At 45.2% G+C, this 23,315-nt stretch overlaps 1 protein-coding gene across 3 annotated transcripts; it reads right to left on the reverse strand.

Annotated features, from left to right (window-relative positions):
- Positions 1–702: 702 nt before the first annotated feature.
- TIGAR (TP53 induced glycolysis regulatory phosphatase) lies at positions 703–23,278 on the reverse strand. Of its 3 annotated transcripts, none has more exons than XM_017343388.4 (6): positions 23,001–23,278; positions 15,476–15,513; positions 11,540–11,661; positions 6,993–7,070; positions 3,764–3,901; positions 703–2,761 (listed from the first exon to the last, which is right to left on the reverse strand). In XM_017343388.4, the coding sequence occupies exons 1-6, from the start codon at positions 23,177–23,179 to the stop codon at positions 2,345–2,347; spliced, it is 972 nt and encodes a 323-aa protein (XP_017198877.1). In that variant the 5' UTR covers positions 23,180–23,278; the 3' UTR covers positions 703–2,344. The 3 variants fall into 3 exon arrangements, with proteins under 3 accessions (XP_017198877.1, XP_002712870.2, XP_089159886.1); XM_002712824.6 differs by having other exon boundaries at positions 3,764–3,874; positions 23,001–23,117; XM_089303760.1 differs by lacking the exon at positions 15,476–15,513 and having other exon boundaries at positions 23,001–23,117.
- Positions 23,279–23,315: the final 37 nt, after the last annotated feature.

Here is a 23,315-nt window from a genome sequence, read left to right on the forward strand (position 1 = left end):
GACTCACCAGTGAGATCGGATCATCAGTATACAAATGCGGGGTGGGGAGTTTGCTGATTAGCAGTCATGGAAAAGCTTATTAAAAGAAGGCAATTTTCACTCATTAGATTAGCAAATTTTACACAGCATCAAGGGCTGACAAGGATTTAGGAAACAGGAATTCTACATGAAGGCACTTAGTCCAACACTAAGACACCCATCTCTCACATGGCTCTCAAAAAATAATTCAGTAGAATTCTGAGTGCTGCCAGTCAGTATGGCCATTCTGAAGAGCCACCTGGCTTTTGTAGAACCTGGAGATCCGTTTTTTAAAAGATTTATTTATTTATTTGAAAGGCAGAGTTACAGAGAGGGCGAAACAGAAAGGTCTTCCATCCGCTGGTTCGCTCCCCAAATGACCACAACCAGGTGGATCCAAAGCCAAGAGCTTCCTCCAGGTCTCCCACATGGGTGCAGGGGCCCAAGGACTTGGACCATCTTCTACTGCTTTCCCAGGCCATAGCAGAGAGCTGGATCGGAAGAAGTGCAGCAAGGACACGAACCGGCGCCCATATGGGATGCCAGCACTGCAGGCTGGGGCTTAGCCTACTACACCATAGCGTCAATCCATACCTTATGACCAGCACAAGGAGTCATGCAAATGACAATTCCCTGTAGCTTATTTTTATAGGAAAGTAATAAATAAACCCAGAAACCCAGCAATAAACAAAATTTTTTTGTATTTATTCCACAGAATGCAGTGGCTATCATGAACTAATTTACACATAATCAACAGAGAATACCAAGACATAATAAAGCATACAGACATCCTGATATTTAGTGTACTTTTTTTTTTTTTAAAGCATCAGAAAATACTGTTTCCTTACAGACGTGAGGCGAGAAGGCAGAACAGATGAACACACTCAGACCCACTGTACCAGCTGCCTCTGCGGGCACAAGACTGTGACACCTGGCTAGAGGGAACTCTACTTACATCTTAATCTTATTTCTTTAAACAAAGAAGTGATTTGCTTCTGCATGTGGGAAAGTGGATCCTCTGTCCTTTTCAGTTATCTTTTCAAGTGATGTAGTGTCCTTCCTCTGCTCAAATGCACGCCGTGTTCTGACACTGGCAGAGGAACTGGCAGCACTGGACACTGAGAAAACAATCCTGAACTTCACGTATGATTTAAAGACGCTCAAAGCACATGTTGGTCACACATCGTTTCTGCCTTAACCGACATCTCTAGTATCGTTCCTCTTATTAGCTGAGACTCACGGCATTCATCCACCTGGTGGCTTAAAGAAACCACATGGACAACATTCTCTCCATTTGCACAGGGGTTTCTGAAGGACTGCACAAAATCCCTTTCCGCCAGTGCCCCCTGGTGGAGGAAGCAGTCACGGCATCTGTGGCTTCCACCAAAAATCACTTATGGTTATGAGACCACCACTCCTCTCAGGACAGTGCTCCCTACTTTATCCTGAGGTTTCCTGTAGTGTATTGTTAACCGTTTGCTTTCTTTAGAGCCTGAGAAAAGCAAGAGGTGGGTATTTTTCTCCAACCTCGAAGTCAAACATTTTTCTTTCTCCTTTTCGTTCTGGCTTTCCTGGTTTCCAGAGACTTGCCTTGTCCAAGACACCATTCAGACTAAGTTGTTCTTGCATCTCCTGCTCAGCGTGCTTTGTTAGCGTGCTTTAAATTGAATGACGTTTTAACTTCTTCCCCCAGGCGTTCCACAACCATCAGCACCCACATTTTGAGCCCGCCAGAATAAAACATTCCAACAATTCACCTCTACATAAAGTGTTTCAGTGTTACTTTCTCATTTCACTTTACATAAACTCACGATGGTAGATATTTCATTGAAAGGACTTTTGATATAATGCATAGTCACTATAAATACACAGTGGGAATTATAAATAGTTCTTTGTTCCAAACACTGGATGTAGTAGTAAAAAACATAGAGTATCTTTCCAAGAGTCAATAAAATGGGCTGGACTTCTTCAGATGTTAAAGAAAAATGTCAAGATAAAAAAAAAAAAAAAAAGGGAGGGTGGGAATATAGAATACAGTTATTAATTCCCCAATTTGCAATCGCAAGTTACATGTAGAGATGTAACTGAGCAGGCTGGGAAAATGCCAAAGGACTCATACAGAAGGAGCCACTTCAACATGGTTTTCCATCACTGTCTTGTGTGGCTATGATCCCCCGGAGCCTGCTTCTTAACCCTTTGCAAATCAGCACTAGCAAAGGACAGAAAAAAAAAAAAAAAGAAAAGAAAAGAAAAGAAAGAAAGAAATACAGCCAAAGGCACTCCCTTCAGAAGCTCAAAATCGTGAGACTGCGATGGAGACTCAAACTTAGTGGGTCGCAGTCGCTCCATTGAGATGGTCCTGAAGGTTCATACAGACACACTGCACTGTCGGCTTCGCTTCTCCTCCCTCCTCAAAGCCTACGATAAAGAGACTGAGCCCCGTGTTGGGACTGACTGACATGAGTTCGGATTTGCTCAGAGTCGCTGGTAAGGAACATTTGAGGTCAGTCAGAAAATAACCAAACAGGCTTCTCATGTAGGCGCCGTGACTCACAACTAAGACGCTGGCCGCTAATCCTGAATTAAATTCGGAGCCACAGCTTTCTCCTAAAGGAAAGATCTCTGCCAAAGAACTTTCCAGACAGTTGCTGGGAGCTCCTCGGGGAAACTGTTCTCTTTGACCTGCTTCTTTCAGGATGAGCTGACAAAGAAATTCAAAGAAGTCTTTCCCACGCATTTTCACCTAGAAGGAGAGAAATACAAGGTGAAATCAAGTGACATTAATGACTTCCCGAAAATATGAACATAACTGATGTTTCTCTAATCTGTCAACCTGAGAACCACACACACAGACAAGTCTTGACTTCTATTTCTAATCACTCCATCTTATTTCCATGAGCACACTGGGCACAAAGGCAAGTGGGAAACAGCTTCTAATTCCCGACTCCAAAGCACTCCGGGTCCAGGCAGGGAAATCTATAAGCATCCAAAAACCCATAAGTAGTGCTGGCCAGGAAATTTGAGCTGGCACTCTGTTCAGTTGGAACGAGAACTACAGATCTTGCTCTTATTAAGTTCCAGTTTTGAATCGCTTTGCTTCTTGAGTGATTCGTCCACTCCGTCCTTGAACATGACTACAGTCGCTTTGCTGGCTACCCCTGCTGCTGCTCATGGCACTGCTTCACATTCAAGGACTTTTTCATTTACTTAAAAAAAAAGATTTATTTATTTTGAAAGTCAGTTAGAGAGAGATAGAGATATCCATCTGTTGGCTCACTCCTCAGCAGGCTGCAACGGCCAGCATTGACCGGGCTAGGCCAGAGTCAGGATCCAGGATCCAGGATCCAGGATCTTCATCCTGGCCTCCAATATGAGTGGCAGGGGCCCAAGCACCTGGCCCATCCTTGGCTGCTTTTCCCAGATCATCAGCAGGGAGCTGGATCCGAAGGAGCAGCTGGGACACGGACTGGTGTCTACACAGAATGCCGGTGCCGTAGGTGGCAGCTTCACCCATTTCTTCCGAGTACCACCTAATGACACATTTCCTTAAATCCATTATCAGTAATGACTGACAACTTACCTGTGAATGAGAAATTCAGGATAACTTTAAAATGCAAAAAAAAAAAAAAAGATACAGCACCGTGCTTTATGAACCAAGCAACTCTCAAGCTGCTTAGCCATAATTCACAAACAGCTAATTTACAGAATAAGTGAGATTTGGCCCTCCTGCCATTGGCCTACATACCTCATCTAACGTCTCGCCTCCGGGCGGTGTGAATACAGGGCATTCTTCCCCAGCTGCTTTGGCCATGGCCCGGAGCTCGCTGAGTGCCTTGCCTTCTGCAACCCCATATTTCTGCAATGGGCCAACAGATAAAGGTGCCTCGAATGGATTTGCAACGCAACAATTAAGTGCATGTTCATGGCAAATTTGGAAAAACACCCCAGGAATAAGTTTAGTTTCCTTCTCTCTGAACTGTTCATGGGAACGTACGCTCTGAAGGGCTTTAACCCTAGAAGACAAGGTGTATGTCTTGAGCTGCATGCTCCGAGTAGTCTGTATGGAAGAACTTACTGAAGGTAATTTAAGTGGATGGTGGGACTGCACTGGCAAAGTACCCGGACTGTGGGCCTAGAGACCACCTCACACACCCAGCTCTACCACGCATACCACCTAAATACACCTCCGTATTTACAGGTGATGACGCTGAGTTCCAGAGAAGTGAAGCAATCTGCAGATTCACAGCCAATAATCAGCAAGGTTAGACTTCAAGCCCAGATCTGTGTGCCTTCAAAGCTCATTAACTTCCCAGGTTCATCAAGAGCAAGCCCGAGCCAAGGACACGTAAGTCACAAGAGAAATACAGCCAAGAAACATGGGAAATCTACTGCCCTAAGAATCCATAATGTGAAAATTACAATGACGACATGCGTCAGCTCTTAGAAGGGAAGGGCAAAGAGCCTAATGAGCATCGGGTGTTGGTGTAAAACACACACTCTCTCCTGGGTCGTTCCTGAGAAGACGGATGAATGGGCGCTTTCTGGAAGGCAATGTAGCGATACGCATAAAAGCCTGAAGAAAATGCACACTTAGGGTCAGCACTGAGGTGCAGCGGGCTGAGCTGCACAGCCCGCAACACCAGCATTCCATACCATCGCTGGTTCAAGTCCTGGCTCTCCAATTGTGATCCAGCTGCCAGGACCCTGCCAATGTGCGCGAGAAAGCAGAAGACAGCCTAAGGACTTGGGCCCTCGACACCCTAGCCGCCCCCACCATTGCGGTCATTTGGGGAGTAAACAAAGGACAAAAAATTTCTTTCTTTTGTCTCTCCCTCTGTCACTCGGCCCTTCATATGAAATAAATCTTAAAAAAAAAAAAAAAAAGGCAAAAGAAAATGCACACTAATAATGCCTGCATCTAAAATTGTATGCCAGGCCGGCGCCGCAGCTCACTAGGCTAATCCTCCGCCTTGCGGCGCCGGCACACCGGGTTCTAGTCCCGGTTGGGGCGCCGGATTCTGTCCCGGTTGCCCCTCTTCCAGGCCAGCTCTCTGCTGTGGCCCGGGAGGGCAGTGGAGGATGGCCCAAGTGCTTGGGCCCTGCACCCCATGGGAGACCAGGAGAAGCACCTGGCTCCTGCCATCAGATCAGTGCAGTGCACCGGCCGCAGTGCGCTGGCCTTGGCAGCCATTGGAGGGTGAACCAACGGCAAAGGAAGACCTTTCTCTCTCTGTCACCGTCCACTCTGTCAAAAGAAAAATTAATTTAAAAAAAACTGTATGACACGTGAAAAAATATTTAATACAGACACAATTTAAATAGATGTTTATTAGTTTATTATTTACATCAAAAATTCATTTAATATGTGGCTGTCAGCAGTAGCTGGTTGCATAACTTTCAAAATATCCATAGACTAGAAGAACACCGAGCCACTAATTAGGTAATCATATCAACACAATTTACAAGACTGAAAAACAATCATTATACAGTAAATGAGAAAGGCTGGCTTAAAAGCAGTACAGACAGTGTGATTTTCTTCAGAAAAGTGCACACACACAGATAGATGGACGGGCAGCCAGCCAGCCAGCCAAACACGGAAAAACGTCAGGAACGCTCATGCCAAAATGCTCACAGCGCTTATGCGTGCACAGTAGAAATGCCGGCTGCACTTTTTTCTACATTGTTCTCTTTTAACTCCCTACAATGAACATGGATCACTTGTATAAGGAAGTACTTAAGGAGACAAGTCAGCAGGTGGGGTTTGCCCTGAGGATGACCAAAGACTTTGCCACCATCATCAGGTGGAGGCCCCAGTACTTGGGTCCCTGTCATCCATGTGCAAGACATGGGTGGGGTCCCTGGCTCCTGGCTTCAGCCTGGCCCAGCCAAATGCAACTGGACACTTGGAGAGAACACTAGAAGACAGACTCTCTCTCTCTTTCTCCCTAATACTCTGCCTTTCTAATAAATAAATCTTTTTATAAAGGGGGTGAGAGGTAGGGGAGTGTTTCACAACCTCTTGCAGTAGAAGAGAACTAGTAAACTGCTTTATACCAGGTGTAACAACTGCACTTCCCAAAGATGGCGCTAACTGCAGTGTGATGAGCAGACGGGACAAGAGGGAGCAAGAGAGAAAACAGGAGAATCACGGCTTCAGTGGAGGTGAAGGACGACACTGGCATGGCAGCAGTGGGTTTACAGAGAATGGAGCAGCTCTGAGCGCTATGTAGAGGTACAACTGACAAAGCGACAATAGACTGCACAGCGCGAGAACCAGTGGGTAAAGCAGCAGGTGCGCAGTGCTGAGCTGGAATGAGCGACGGGGCACACACACAGATAAAGAGCAGACAGCGTGCTGTGGGAGCACGCAACTCAGGTAAGAAATCTAAGCTGAAACACTTGCATACAGTTTGAACTATGCCAGAGACCACACAAAAGCCGAGCACAGCAATCCTTCAGAAATGCCCTAGGCGTTGTGTGGCATTTCACCTAGCTGCAGGAGTCATCAGAGAGCTGGCAGGGGAACTGGTAAGCCTACAGCTGGGTACAGCAGAGAACATACTGCTCTAGGAAGGACCGGGGCTCAAACCTCTGACACTGCTCCATGGCTCTGGGTAAACCATGGCCTCTGGGAGACTCATATCTGGTGAAGGAAGTGGGCACGAGAAAACCATGTGTGCTGTAAGTCGGGGAGGATTGCGAAGTGAGAACTTTTCACTTTTCAACTCAAAGTTCATTTGAGTGTCCCTTCCTTTATACTCGAAGATGTTTATTTCAATAACTTCATTAATAATTAAGGCACTACAACATACGAGAGTATGGAACAATGGGTCACAAAGTAGCATTGTAGCATATGCTAGCTAGCCATCTCCCAATCCCCGATGGAATTACATTTAAGTTTCAGTCACATGACAAATGGGGGAGACTAACTGATAGTTTGGGGTGAAGAACAATTTGTAAAAAAAGTCACTTACCCTTTCCCGAAGTCTTGAATCATACTTTACTGTCATGTCTTTGCAAAATTTGCTTTTCTCCAAAATACCATGCATAGTCTAAAAATTTTAAAAACAAGTTTCATTTCTTACAAGAGTGATCGCCATTCTCGCTGAAATGTTAGTACAGTACACACCAGCTTTGGCAGTCACTTTCCTTTGTAGAAGCTGCCTCCATTGGTCCCTTTATGCCTGATGTTGACATTTTCTTCTAACCTACAGACCAAATGCAGACCACCCCTGCTTTTGTAAATAAACTCTTATCAGAACACAGCCACACCATTCATTTAGGTGTTGCCCATGCTGCTCTGGTACTCGGCAACAGAGCTGGACAGCCGTGAGAGAGACCACATGAACCAGAAAACCTAAAATAATTACTATCTGGCTCTTCACAGAAAAAAGCTTGTTTCTTCATCCTCCACTCAAATCTGTCTAAACTTCTGTTAAACCCACCTACTGGGCATTAATTTCAATATGATTTTCAGTTCTAGAACTAGCATTTGATTCCTGATTATTTTTTACAGTTCTCTATTGAAATCCTCAATGTCATCTTTCACCTATGCATAAAATGGTAATTTTTTAAAAAAGAATTATTTCTTTATTTCAAAGGCAGAGTTAGAGGAATCTTCAACCTGCTGGTTCACTCCCTAAATAGGCACAACAGCCAAGGCTGTGGAAGGCTGAAGCCAGGAGTTTGGAACTCCTTCTAGGTCTCCCATGTGGGTACAGGGGCCCAAGCACTTGGGGGCCATCCTCCACTGCCTTCCCAGGTGCATTTGCAGGTAGCTGAGTTGGAAGTGGAGCAGCAGAGGTACTCAAACTGGTGCCCATATGGAATGCCAGCATCACAGGCAATGGCTTAACCTGCTCTGCCACAATGCTGGCCCCAAAATATTTAAGTTAAAGTCTGGGGACTAGTTACCAGGTAACTGCTGTGACTCTGTTGTTGTTTTTAATTTTTATTTATCCAGTTGGGAGGCAGAAAAACAGGGAAGCTGGAGTCAGCAGTTGGAACCAGGAATCAAACCCAGGTACTCCAATGTGGGATGCAAATGTTTTAACTAGCATGTTATCCACTAGGCCAAACAGCACCCCTCTTTTCTTATGTGCTCATTCTTATGTTTCCTTCTCTCATCATACGTCTTAGTGCTTTTGACAAAAGACACTATATTTGCAAAACTGCAAAAATTTAGTCCACAATCTGCCTTTTTTCTGCATACCCTCTACAGATTATCACTACTGAGATGATTTTTATTTATTGGGGCCAGCGTTGTGGTATAGTGGGTTAAGCCACCACCTATGGCACACCAATTCACGTCCCCGCTGCTCCACTTCCAATCCAGCTCCTTGCTAATGTGCCTGGAAAGCAGCAGAGGATGGCCCAAGGTTGGACCTCTGCTACCCACATTGGAGACCTGGAAGGAGTTTTCTGGCTCCTACCTTGACCAGGCCCCACCCTGTCAGTTGCAGCCATTTGGGGAGTGAACCAAGGATTGAAAATCTGCCTCTACCACTCTCTGTAACTCTGTCTCTCAAATAAATAAATCTTTTACAAAATTTGTTTTTGTTTATTTGAGAGACAGAGTACAGAGAGAGGGAGAGAGTGAGTGCACTTCCATCTGCTGGTTCACTTCCCAAATGCCCACAGTGGCGGGGGCGGGGCTGGAGCCAAAGCCGGGAGCCAGGAACTCGATCCAGTCTCAGTGTGGGTGGCAGGAACCCAACTTCTTGAGCCATAACTGCTGCTTCTCTGTGTTGTACAGTTAACAGGAAGCTGGAGTCAGTAGCTGGGGCCAGGTAACAAACCCAGGCATTCTGATGAGGCTTAACCACTAGGCCAAATGCCTGCTCCACGTTTCCACATTTCTTTGTATTAACCTATTATATTCACCAACTGTTTTGCTCACCACCTTTTCTGAAACTCAGATCTTTCTGGAAGCTATTTTCCTTCCCTTCCAATTATCCTTTGAAAGTTTACTTTATGGTCTGCTTGTCTGAAAAGTCTTCATTTTGCTGGGTACAAAACTCTAGGCTGATCCTTCTCATCTCTTAGCATATGAAAAGAATCGCTATCAATATGGAATTTTGCTGACAGCCTAACTCTTGGTCTTTAGTGATGATTTTTTTCTCCTTAATCATGGAAATCACTAGCTCAGTCTTAATCTGCAGAGTTGTATTCCATTGCACATATGTACCACAATTCATGTGTCCACTCATCTACCAATAAACACATGGTTTGTTTCTACTCTTTTTTTTTTTTTTACAAGGAAGCTTCTACGAAACAACTGTCTGCAAGTGTTTAAGTGGATATATGTTCTTATTTCTCTTGGATAAACTTTTGGGTTTAAACTTGCTTCATGATAATGTAAGTATATTTGGATCTGTCCAATAATTTTCCAAAGTACTTGGTTCACTTTACAATTGCATCAGCAATGTCTGACTTCCAACTGATCTACAGTCTTGTGACTTAGTATTAGTCATTCAAATGTACAGTAGCATCTCATTGTGATCTTAATTTCCATTTCCATGACAACCAGTGATGCTGAGCATCTGTTCATGTTTACTGGCCTTCGAGTCACCTTCTCGTGGGACGTACCTGATCAAATTCTAACCTTCAGCCCATTTTAAAGTAGATATTTGTCCAAATACAAAATTCAAAGAATTTATACACTTTGTCAGATACACACACACACACAACATATATATTACATGAGAACACTGTGGGGAAAATGGAATCAAAAGATATCTAAGAGTATTTTAATGAAAAAATTTATGCATAATGTGGTCTTCAAAAAGTTCAGAAATGTGTATCATGTAAAAATTATGCCTGGATTTCAAAACTTTTTTAAATTTACCTTTAAAAAACTGAAAATTTCAATCAGTTAAAATCTAATATCAAATTTTTCTTTTACAGTTCATCCTCTAAGAACTCTTTGGTCAATACAAGGTTGTAGATTTTTCTCCAGCATTTTCTCATATAAATTTTATATACTTAGCTTTTAGATTTATTCAATTTCAAGGCAGTTTTTGTATATGGGGAGAAGATTCACAGTTCATGTTTTTCCACATGGTAATCCCATTGTTTCACCACAGATATCAAAGGCTACTCTTTCTCCACTGAATTACCTTGGCATCGCCACCAAAACTCAACTGACAACAAAAACTAAAACAAAACAATTGATTGGGTCTATTTTTGGTACCTTAACTTTTACATGAAAGAAAATACTTTTTATATCTCCATACTCATCCTTGTGCCCACTCCCCCATTTTCCTTTTGGGACTCCAACTACACATACAGTACATTGATACTGCCCCATATTTCCCTGAGACTTGGTTTTTCCTCCTTTTCTTCCCCAGTTAATTTTCAAATATTCTGCTGCTATGTCTTCATATTCACTGACCTCTTCTTCCATAGTATCTAGTCTATTGGTCCCATATTGTGAAATTTTCATTTCAGAATACTGTTTTTCATCTCTAGGTCAATTTGGTTCTTTAAAAAGATTTTTTTTTTGGTATATTCTATTTCTCTAATTATTTTCCTCCATGGTTAGTTTCTCCTCACTACTAAGGTGTGATTCCTCTGGAATCTATACCATATGCTCTAGGTACTCAACTAAATCTCTCCTGTTTGGCTGACGGGAAGTCCAGTGAGCTCTGAAATCACTCTGCTTATAGTGCCGCATTGACTGTTCCCTCCCCTGAGGGGCCGCTGTGTCTGGACTCATGCAGCTCCCCCAACGCATGTGCACAAGACTAGGTTGCCGAGGATTGAAGGGGATCCCTACACACTTCTAGAGCTGTCCCTTTCCAGCTCTCTTCCAGGACCCTGCTCAACCAGCTCGGCTGTTAACCTCCCAAAGCTCCAAGAGGCTTTGTCTCCTCCACTCACTGAGACTACTGAGCTTTGTCTGGCTTCCCCTACCAGAGGATAGGAACTGGTTCAGCTGCAAAAACCAGGACAAACCCCGGACTCACCTGGTCCTACTTCATTCCGCCAACCCAGGCCCACACAGCCAGATGCCCAAAGCCTGGCAACAGCTGTTTCACATATTTGCTCATGTTTGCTGGGTAAAATTCTACCCCTATCACCCAGTCGTGGTGAGTCACAAAAATCTCGTGTCATTGAGCTTGCACAGGTTGGTTTGGTTCTTTGTAAAATTTCTGGCATCATTTTTATAGCAGTCTGTGCCCTGAGGATTTTTCTAACATGGTTTTTTACTACATCCAGTCATTCTAGTATGGGCTATATTTTTGGGTTAAATTCTCCTGCCTGTTGTTTCTGCTGGTGCACTTTCTCATGACACTGTATTTGTATTCTTAGATATTTCCCTAATGGACTCTAATTTTAAAATGAACCTCCCAAAAATATATAAAGTAAAAATTTTTTAAATGGCATGAGTTGTTTTGGGGGGTTGGGAGGTAGGAGGTAATGGCTGTGTGTTACTTAATTCCTTACAGACTCTGACAGATTTTTCAAGCTTACACAACTGTTGAGACTCCTGACCTGTGGCCCAAGACCCTGAACTTACCTGTTTTGTCCTCGTGAGGTCGCTGGAGAAAGCATGTGAAAACCTCACATTATGCAGAAAGACACCAGCGGCGGCTGCTTGTTTAAATCCAGTTTCTGAAAGCGGTTCATCTACTCCTTGTCCTGTGGTGTTTACAAGAAGGAATGACAACACTCAACAATGTACATAATAAGAGATGCAAATTAAATCACATATAAGAGAACACACAGCGAGTCCATCTGCATTTAACGGAAAGGTTTCCTGGAGTGCTTTCACACAGCTGAGAGAAAATACTATAAAATCAGCTTACAATTCTCTAAAAGCTGAGGTATGCAAATGGTTTCCTAAAGAATGTTTGCCTAATGGAAGTGGGATGATGATGAGAGGTGTCCCCTCCCTTGCATTTGCCCACCTCCTCCTCAGCTGTATTTTCTAACATTGGCTCTGAGCTGCCAGGTGCTGTGCCAGGGTGGCAGGACTAGCACCTACAAGTTGCCCCATCTTTATGTCCACTGTCCAGCTATTCAGTATTCTAACAGTATCACTTTTCTTTTTTCCTTCTGCCCTCCCTTTCTTGTTCTTATTTAAAAATAAATAAAATAAAATGCTTTGGAACCTCTCTTTCCCTGAGGAAGGCTCAGCAGACACTTGGAAGAGCCCTCGTACTACAAAAGCACTGAACGTGGTGTGTTTTGCACGGCTGGGATGTACAGGGACCATCTCCAAGGGACCAGGCACAGCAGGAAACCGACCTGAGAAGAGATGGAGCTGCCGCGCTAAGAGCACCAGCTGTGGGGTGAGGGCAGAGGCTGCTGCACAGGGCAGCAAGGGGGGAGACACAGAAACGGGAATGCAACATTCCTGGAAGTAGGGTCTCTGCAGGGAGGCAAACACAGTCCCAGGCCAGGGTAAAAGCAAATGCTATGGGACGGGCGCTGTGGTGTAATGGGTAAAGCAGCTGCCTGCAGTGCCAGCATCTCATATAGGTGCTAGTTCGAGACCCGGCTGCTCCATTTCCTATCCAGTTCTCTGCTATAACCTGGAAAAACAACAGAAGATGGCCCAAGTCCTCATGCACCCGCATGAGAGACCCAGAAGAAGTTCCTGGCTTCTGGCTTCGGATCTGCACAGCTCTGGCTGTTGCAGCCAACTGGAGAGTGAACCAGTGGATGAAGACCTCTCTCTCTACCTCTCCTTCTCTCCCTGTGTAACTCTAACTTTCAAGTAAATAAATAAATCTTAAAAAAAAAAAAAAGGCAAAAGCTAATCCTCCCCAGAGCAAATCACTCTCAACAAAGGCTAATCCACTAACTGCAAAAGAACAGTAGTTCCTTCAGTAGAAAATCACCCATAAAGAAGCAGAAACAACAAGTAACACATTTGGAATTATTAAGACTACAGACGATTCAAGCAGCCAACAGGGGCCAAAATAACCTTGAATGAAAAATGAAGATAGAATCACAAAAGCAAGCAATTAGCAGGAAATTTCAAAAAACAACCAGCTCTCTAAAAGAACCAAATAGGTCATTTTAGTAAGGACAAGTAGAATTGCTGAGGACAGGCAGGGAATCCCACAATGGTTAGGAGAGACTGCTGAAAAGGGGGCTTAAAGAACTCAAAGGCAGGATTGACGATGTCACCCAGAGAACAGCACAGATGAAAAGAGATGGGCCACATCTTAGAAATACTAGAGATGTGAAGGGGAGAAGAACTCCTAGCAGGCCTGTGTGCCTGCTAGGGGAGAAGAACTCCTAGTGCGCCTGCTGTAACAAAGGATCACAGATTGGCAATGGTGGCTCATAAACAATCAAGTTCCCAAGGCTGGGGGACGGCCAAGATCAGGACGCTGGCCAGCCTGAGCTCTGGTGAGGGCCCCCCTACAGCGTGCAGACTGCCAACTTCCCTTTGTACAGTCACATGGCAGAAAGAGGGCGGGAAGCTCTCGGAAAGGATAACCTGGCCATTGCAGTGGGAAGTTGAACACACTTCACTCATAAATTATCTAGGTCAGGTAGGCAAATTAGTAGATTTGCAAACTAGTAAAGCTTAGAAGATTTGAAAAATAGTCAAGATTGACTGGTATGTAACTCTAACCCCAACTGTTGGAGAGCACAGATTTTTCTCAAGTATACAGTAGATGAATTATAAGAATAAGAACTACATTAACAAATGTCAATCGTAAATCTGTATATGAAATATATGAAACTTGTATACCTTAAATAAAATTTTTTTAAATGTCAAAGATGTAATTATGAGATGTATGAAGTTTGTATTCCTTAAGTAAATAGTTTCTGAGAAAAAAAATGCCAAAGAAGCATTATCAGCTAAACCATATCTTTGGAACCCAAAGCAATTCAATGGGAAGTCAACTACAAAAGATTATAAACAAACATAAAAGGCCCATTCATTAGGAAATCTAAAGATTTTGAACACATGGGTCAAGGAAGAATTCATAAGAGAAATTTAAAATAGTTAGTGCTGAATGCCTACAGAATCACCGTATATCAAAGTGCGGGTAGGAAATCAAAATGGTACTTAGAGGGGCCAGCGCTGTGGCGCAGCAGGTTAACGCCCTGGCCTGAAGCACCGGCATCCCATATGGGCACAGGTTCTAGTCCTGGCTGCTCCACTTCCAATCCAGCTCTCTGCTATGGCCTGGGAAAGCAGTAGAAGATGGCCCAAGTCCTTGGGCCCCTGCACCCACTTGGGAGACTTGGAAGAAGCTCCTGGTTCCTGGCTTTGGATTGGCGCAGCTCCAGCCGTCGCAGCCATCTGGGGAGTGAACCAGCAGATGGAAGACCTCTCTCTCCGTCTCTACCTCTCTACTACTCTTTCAAATAAATAAAATAAATCTTAAAAAAAAAAAATGGTACTTAGAAATATATGAAACTTGAACTCTTCAAAAAACTTAAAGAACTAAGCATCCAACTTACAAAGTCAGGAAAAGACACAAAACCTGAAAATTCATATTCATATTTCACTGTCAGCTAGCTTCTAATGAAGGAAGACAAATGGGAGGTGCTAAGGGAGGTGGCAGGCCACAGGGTCTGATGGAGGGCATGGGTGGGGTGCAGGCCATGGGAAAAACAAAGGTTCATTCAAGTGTCCCCATTTGAGTCTCCAAGAAAGGGAGTCAGGCCCACTGGGCACGAAAACCAGTATCTGCAAACCCCAGAATCCCAAATGTTAAAAAAACAAAACAAACAAAACAACAACAACAACAACAACAAACCTAGATGTTTCTCTAATCACAGCACAGAAATAGTGTGTCTAGCTGATTGAGCGCCCAAGATAGCCTTTTTTTATTCCTCTTTTATTTTTCCCAAAAGAATCCTTTTATTTAAGGAATACAAGCTTCATGCATTTCATAAGTACAACTTTAGGAATATAGTGATAAGATATAAAAAGCCAGACTAGCTGGATCATAGGGCAATTAAAAGATCTAAGTCAGGATTAACAGAACAAGGAGGGAGAATCTCTCCAGACTCCAATAATAACCATGTGCAAGAATAGCTCTTTTTAAACCTCTCCTTTGTTTCTACTAAAATTAAAATACCTTATCTTAGCAGAAAAACACTGTTAGTGCCAGTCAGTAGGCTACATGTTTCCAAATATGAAATCCTCTTAAACCCAGACAGTCGTATTTTAAGACATCTACACCAAATATAGCTCCCTCTCATCAGCTGACCGGGTGCTGGGAAGGCGTGGAAAGAGCAAGCTGGAGAGCCATTCTCACACCAGCTCCATCACGAGCTCCGCTCCTCCGGTCCGAGCTGCTCTGGGCCCAGCTCCGCGGATAGAAGGCGTTCATTCTCGCATCTGAATTCAATTCCATCCCAGTCTAGAGCTGCCCTCAGCAACCTCCCCTACCCCCGACACACTCACCAAATCTGATTAACTCACAGATCTCATTAATACCACAGGACAAATCTAAAGTCACAATCAGATTATACCAACCTTGAAGTATTTTCTGTTTGTTAAATCTTGTCTCGCCACTAAAACAGAAAAAGGAGAAAAACTTTATTACCAAGTTATGTTGCTTTTGAGAGGTCAGAAAAAAAGTAAGCAATGAAGGGTAATGATATTCATAAAGATACTTTTTTTATATCACACTTACACTTACAATAGTCAGGGCTGGGCCAGGCCAAAGCCAGGAGCCTGGAGCTTTCTCTGAGTCTCCCTTGCGGGTGTAGGGGTCCAACCACCTGGATCTTTCCCTGCTTTCCCTGGTGCATTAGTAGGGAGCTGGATCAGAAGTGGAGCAACCAGGACTCAAACCAGTGCCCATGAGATGCCAATTCTGCAGGTGGCAGCTTAAGCTGCTATGCCACAGTGCCAGCCCCTATATCATGAATCTTGTAACATAGCTCATAATCTAACACATAGAAATACAGTTTATTCTAAACTAATAACATTGAGGTAGGAATCTCAAAGTGTCCCAAACTGTACAGTTTAGGAATTAATCTTTAAGCAAATTGCAGGTAGAAAATTCTATTTTTTAAAAAATATTTTTTCTAAATAATATTGCTAAAAATAAACATATTGATCAAAACTACTTTCAGGAACAGGCATTTGGCCCAGGTCTATAGTGGAGTCTCTGGGCTTGGTCTCAGAGCTGTTTCCCATCCGGCTTCCTGCGAATGCAGAAGCTCCCGCCCATGGGGAAGACCTGGACTGAATCTGTCTCCTGGCTTCAGCCTGGCCTCACCCAGCTGTTGTGGGCATCTGGGGGAGTAAACCAGGGAATGGAAGACCTCTCTCTCCCTGCCTTTCAAATAAATAAATGATTTTTTAAAACTCCAACTACGTGAACGTGCAACAGGGCCAAAACATCAGTACTTGTTATTGGACTGAATAAGCAAGTGCAAGGGCATCCGAATGGAATGGGAACAAACAGCACAGACCTTCCAAAGCCCTACCTTCTCCTGGCCCCTAGGAGTTAGCAGTGTCATCTTCCTGGCCAAACGCACCAGGAACTGAGGTTTGGGTACTGTACTTCGAGAATTAAAGGAACAAAAATAAACCCTAACAACCCTGAAGCACCCAAACAAGTGGAAAGAAGTCGAAACCTTATCACAAAGTCGCTGGGGTAACTGAGACTGGAAGGAGGAGGAGGGAAGGGAAGTCACAGGCCAGACCGGATGGCGGGGCAGAGCTGCAGTAGAGCAATTGTCTGGGGCGAGCAGGATGGAGTCGGGGGAACTGCACTCCCATCCTTCTGTGCTTACAAGGCTTGCTGCCCCACACCTAGGGATGTGCAAGAACACCTGGCACTTCAGTTACAGGGCATGCAGATGCCCACTTTATTAGGTAATGCCCAAGAGGCTGTACCAATTTACAGCACCCTGCAGTAAATGCACCAAATGCCTGCCCCTCAGTCAGCAACACACGAGCTTTCCATCTGTGCCCATCCGTACCTGAACAGGTCACCTCACCATGATTTTAACTTGTGCTTCCTGATGACAGTGGAGGACAATCACGCCTCTGCTTTGAGGTGAAGCACCAGTTTAAAAGTACAATGATAAAAACCTTACAGGATTGACAGCAGCATCTCCCACATGGCTAACAGAGGCCCAAACACTTGGGCCATCCTCTGCTGCTTTCACAGGCACACTAGCAGGGAGCTGGATCGGAAGTGGAGCAGCTGGGACGTGAACAGGTGCCCATATGGGACGCCGGTGTCATAGGCAGCAGCTTTACCTGCTACACCACAACACCAGCCCTGTAATTGTCCTTTAAAAAGAGATCCTAAGTATAGATACAGAAACACTAGAGATACATGATTAAGTAGAAAAAAGTGCAGAATAATAGAGTAGAATATAATATGAAAGTATAGGATGCCGGCCGGTGCCGCGGCTCACTAGGCTAATCCTCCACCTTGTGGCGCCAGCACACCGGGTTCTAGTCCCGGTTGGGGCGCCGGATTCTGTCCCGGTTGCCCCTCTTCCAGGCCAGCTCTCTGCTGTGGCCAGGGAGTGCAGTGGAGGATGGCCCAAGTGCTTGGGCCCTGCACACCATGGGAGACCAGGATAAGTACCTGGCTCCTGCCATCGGATCAGCGCGGTGCGCCGGCCGCAGTGCGCTGGCCGCGGCGGCCATTGGAGGGTGAACCAATGGCAAAGGAAGACCTTTCTCTCTGTCTCTCTCTCTCACTGTCCACTCTGCCTGTCAAAAAAAAAAAAAAAAAAAGTATAGGATGCCACCTCTTTTGCAAGGAGGGAAATGATAAATATTTGGATCTGTACAAAGAAACACTGAAAAGAACCAAGGGTAAAAGAACTGCTACACGCTCTCAACACAGCGCCTGTGTAGCCAACCAACTTCTAGCAGGAGCCAAAGCAGCATATAGTCCTTAAGCTTAAAATCAAGGATGAGGAGAAATTTTACATTTTTTCACCCAAAACAATCATTCAAGCACCACCAAAAAAGTTCACGTCTATAAAATCATGCAAATTCAGCAGAGATGGTCACCTTTTGCACCCTTACCAGCTCTCAAGATATTAATTTAATCTCAATAGCCGATGTGATGAAAGACTCAAATTAAAATGAACTACCATACTCTCAAAATGTCACCTTATCAAAGCTAAAATCCCAGTAAATTGATGGCTTTGTAAAGGCTCTGCTCCACCATCCAACAATTTTTAGTGAAAGGAGAAAAATAGCTGTGACAATGAAGAATATCTAGAAGCCATTTAGCTTTAGTCAGGAGAGGGCTGGTGCAGACATAACATCATTAACCACTGGCATCCACATTTAGCTTAGTAGGCATTTTTGCCTTCAAACCACTTTATAAATATAACAAAGCAGAAGTCCCAAAACTGAGTTTTTCTCCCAAACCCCCATCTCTTGTTTTATAGCTTTGATCGGCTTGATCGAGAGGGTTATATAAATTCTTGAAGCAAGTGTTTAAAGTTAGTTTGTTCTGAAGTGGGAGAGTAGATGGCTAACACAGCTTTCCTAGTAATCTACCTCTCTCAACCCAAATTCGGCTAGGAAAGCGGCAGACGAGGTAGGGCAAGCTGAAAGGTCAGAGGATATATTCTGAAGGGGTCAGGAGTAACTCCACTCCTTTTCAAACTCTGCAGTGAGATCCATTTCCAAAACAGAACACCAGCTCTGCAGGAATCCAAATGCGGTTGCCAAGAAGTGAAGTCTTGTGAGCGGCCATTTATAGGCCTGCAAACGTGCATCTTTCATGCTGCCAGTGACCCACTGCTCTCCACTGCAAGGATATTTTGTTAGTCCTGACTCACATTCTGTGGCTTTTTTTTTAAAGAAAATCATACAAAAAACTTAATTCCCCCATTACATCTTTCTACAGAATCCAAATTCAAAAGCAATTTGTTTTGTCCCAAGACATTAATGAAAAATGAGTGTGCATTTGGGGGACATTTACAAAGCACATAGGATTTACTATAAACAGAAACGTGAAGCCTCACTTGATACTTAATCATGAATATAGTTTTTTTTTATAAATTGATCAGTATTTTTTTAAAGACTGATTTATTTATTTGAAAGGCAGAGAGCTACAGAGGCAGAGGCAGGGAGAGAGAAAAAAAGAGGAAGGTCTTTAGTTCACTGGGTTCACTCCCCCTCAGGTGGCTACAACAGCCAGAGCTAGGCTAATCCAAAGCCAGGAGTCAGGAGCTTCCTCTGGGTCTCCCTTGAGGGTGCAGGGCCCAAGGACTTGGGCCATCTTCTACTGCTTTTCCAGGCCATAGCAGAGAGCTGGATGGGAAGTGGAGCAGCCAGGACTCGAACCAGTTTCTATAAGGGGTGCCAGCACTGCAAGCAGTGGCTTTATTCGCTAGGCCACAGCACTGGCTCCTCATGAATGTAGTTTAATCCTTATTCCTCTACACCAATTAATTCACTTGTGAATACAGATTAACAGCTAGTAATATAGAAACTTGCACTCTCGATGATTTGAAAGGAAAAAAATAAACTTGTAAGATACCCAGCTTATGATATACTTTAGTTTATATATAGATTAGCCCTAGTCCCAAAGGCTCTCACCAATTGATCAACCTCATCCCCAGACAACAAACATCACAGTAATGTAACAATTAAGATACAGCTGTAGGTGGTCGGTGCTGTGGCTCACTAGGCTAATCCTCCGCCTTGCGGCGCCAGCACCCTGGGTTCTAGTCCCAGTTTGGGCACCGGATTCTGTCCCAGTTGCCCCTCTTCCAGTCCAGCTCTCTGCTGTGGCCGGGAGGGCAGTGGAGGATGGCCCAAGTCCTTGGGCCCTGCGCCCGCATGGGAGACCAGGAGGAAGCACCTGGCTCCTGGCTTCAGATCGGCGCAGCGCGCTGGCCGTAGCGGCCATTTGGGAGGTGAACCAACGGAAGGAAGACCTTTCTGTCTCTCTCTCACTGTCTATAACTCTACCTGTCAAATAAATAAAAAAATCTTAAAAAAAATTTATCTATAAGCATATTGAATCTGTTAAAAACTGATGTAAAATTAAAAAAGCAAATTCTATGTTCTTCCCCACTAGCCACAGGACCTTAAGCAAGTTAGAGGGCCTGAGTCAACTTCCTCACCTCACATGCAGGGTAGTAGGTCTTATCACTGATATACTGCATATGGGGTAAGGGGGATTTGTTACACAAGTGCCTGACATGTAACCATTTATTTAAACTGTGTTCTTTAAATGTTTCCTGAGGGCCTCCAAATTAAGCTCTTTCTAAACAGCAAGGAAGGAATGAAATTCACATGCACACAACTGTCCTCTATTAAGACTCTGAATACCGTGCCTTCATCCAGATGTCCCATAACTCTTAAGTTTCAAAGACAAATCTGAATTTCCACTTTAATTATGGCCCTGTCTAAATAAGGTCAGAGTTTGTGCACTCAAGAGGCCTCCATAGCCTTGGCAGCTCACGACAAGAGCCTCAGGTGATAACTAATGTCATAAATAAGAGTGTCAATTGTTAAATCAACAACGGGAGTCACTGTGCACCTGCTCCCCATGTAGGACCTCTGTCCTTGATGTGTTGTACTATGAGAATGGTAAAACCAGTCTTCAAACAGGACCTTTATACTTTGTGTGTCTGTATGGGTGCAAACTGTGGAAATCTTTACTCAGTATAGAGTATATACTCAGTATAGATTACTCAGTATACAGTATATAAAGCTAATTAAAAATGAATCTTAATGAGGAATGGGATGGGAGGGAGTAGGAGATGGGGTGGTTTGTGGGTGGGAGGGTGGTTATGGGGAGAAGAACCGCTATAATCCAAAAGTTGTACTTTTGAAATTTATTAAAAAAAAAACTTTTCTGTTTAAAAAAAAAAAAAAAAGGTAAATCTGACCCTGCTGGCTAGGTCCCGAGAGCATACCATACCTCAGGGGAAGGGTGACAGGGATTCGAATCCCTGTGCTGTGACCCTAAGTCAGTCAAGAGTCACTGCCCCCATAAAGTAGTCCAAAAAACAGAGAGGAGTTAAGAGTTAGGGTGGAAATGGATTTCCAATTTTGCTACTGAAAACCTGTGGTTTGTAAAGAACTTTGGCAGAGTCCTGGTATTATCTCCCTATAAAGGAGAACAGGCACAGCAGGTTAAACCACTGCCTGCAGCACCTGCATCCCACATGGGCGCCAGTTCAAGTCCTGGCTGTTCCACTTCCAATCCAGCTCTCCAGTAATATGCGGGGAAAGCAGATGGCCCAGGTGCTTGGGCCCCTGCACCCATGTGGGAGACCTGGAAGAAGCTCCTGGCTCCAGCTTGACCCAGCCCCAATCGATGTAACCATTTGGGAGTGAACCAGTGCATGAAAGATCTGTCTTCACTCTGTAACTTTCAAATAAAATATATAAATTTATGGTGCTATTGACATAGTAGGCTAAGCCTCTGCCTAGGGCGCTGGCATCCCATATGGGTGCCAGTTCATGTCCCTGAGGCTCCTCTTCTGATCCAGCTTTCTGCCTATGACCTGGGAAAGCAGTGGAAGACGGCCCAAGTCCTCGGGCCCCTGCACCCGTATGGGAGACCTGGAAGAAGCTCCTGGCTTTGGATCAACCTAGATCCAGCTGTTGCAGTCCAACTGTTGGGGAATGAACGAGCAGATGGAAGACCTTTCTCTCTGTCTCTCCCTCTGTCTGTAGCTCTACCTTTCAAATAAATAAATAAACCTTTAAAAAAAATCTTTAAAAAATTTATATATATATATAGAGAGAGAGAGAGAGAGGAGAAGGGTAGAGAGAGAGAGAAAGAGAGAGAGAGAGAGAGAGGAAGGAAGAACACAGAAAGACAGCAGCTAGAAGTCAGCTGAGGGATGAAATCCCATTAGTGTTCCATGAAGGCAGAAATCTGATCTTCCCGTCTGTAGAACCCAGGTCACCGCCACACTGTAAAGCATCTACTCAACAGGCTGCTATGATACACTGCACATAAATGGCTCAAAGCCAACTGCATTTCTGTTGGCTGTCCTTGCAGAAGCTACTGAATCCTCAGGTACATTTATTCCCCTCTGCTGTGCCCTACACTTCACCTTTCCCTGTTAGAACCTCGCTGTGCCCTAAAGCCCCCAAACCCGATACAACTGGGCACAGATAGCCCAAAGATTAGCGGAATGGCCGTTGCTTAGGAAGGCCCCTCACCTGGACATTCAAACTCACTGCGACAAAACGCTGCTAAGCACCGGACCTACCACGCCCTTGGGCTACAGACCCCTCCCCAGAGATGACATAAACAGGCGGACTCCATATTCACTTTCAGCCTCCTCACCAGCTCTCCAGGCGGCCTGCAATCCAGTCCCCAGCCCCCTCCGCTGTCCTTTCTACAACCAGTCTTTTCTGAGCCTCTTCCAGCCCTAAAAATCCTAAAACCCAACACCCCACCCCACCCCCCCGAATGCGCACAAGAGCCCAGGAGCTATCATCAACCTCATCTGTGGATCAGGACCCTAAGGTCGGGTTAGCTGCGTTCTCTGGGGCCCAGGCTCCTAGGCTGCAGCCTCGAATCCCACCCAGGTCTGTTTTATTTAAAAACTCTGTGCGTGGACGCCTGGTGGACATGTGCTGAGAAGGAACAGCACGGACGACGCTGTGCTGCGTGCTCATCTGTGTGTGACCCGAAGGCAAAGCGTGTGCTCAAGTCTGCAAGGCCTGAGGTCCTCTTATCTCTCCCAGAACCCGAGGCTGGAGGCAGGGAATCAATCTCAGCCTCACACCGGTGGGGCTGCCGGCCCGCGGGAGGCAGCTAGCACCCAGATCGCCAGACCCCCGGGGCCCACAGCGGCGCCGAGGCCACGGCTGTCCTCCTGCCGTCCAAGGACCGGGCTGGGGGCCTCCATCAGCGGCTCCGGGCAAACACCACGGCTGCCTTTCCTCGCCCGGCGCGGCTAGGGTTAGACGAGACAACCCAGACGCAAGCGCCGTGAAAACCGCTGCCGGCGAGGTTCCCTTCACCAGCCCAGAAACCCTCAGCGAAGACACCGGCGGAGGCAAAGGCCCCGTGCGAGAGAGCAACACTCACTGGCGGACAACGGTCAGGGCGAAGCGTGTCATCTTCACGCGGCCGGAGGCACGAGAAGCAACAGCCACAGCCAGTCCACCGCCGCTGTCCCGCACCGAGCCGCGCCGCTCCTGCACTGCGGGATCACCTCGCCCACACGACTTCCGCCAACCCGGCAGGCCGGCCGGCTCCGCAGCCATAGGCCGAGGCGGCCCCCTACGTCAGGCCGAGATGGCCAATCAGAGCTGGAGAAAGCCCGCGGGGCGGTGGAGACTGGAGCACGATGGGGCCCCACCCAGGGATGTGGCGCTTGCGCCCCTGCGCGCGGGCCTGTGA

The sequence above is a fragment of the Oryctolagus cuniculus genome, chromosome 9 (genome assembly GCF_051225735.1).
Source record: "Oryctolagus cuniculus isolate XC-2025 breed Fujian yellow rabbit chromosome 9, ASM5122573v1, whole genome shotgun sequence".
Lineage (NCBI taxonomy): Eukaryota > Metazoa > Chordata > Mammalia > Lagomorpha > Leporidae > Oryctolagus > Oryctolagus cuniculus.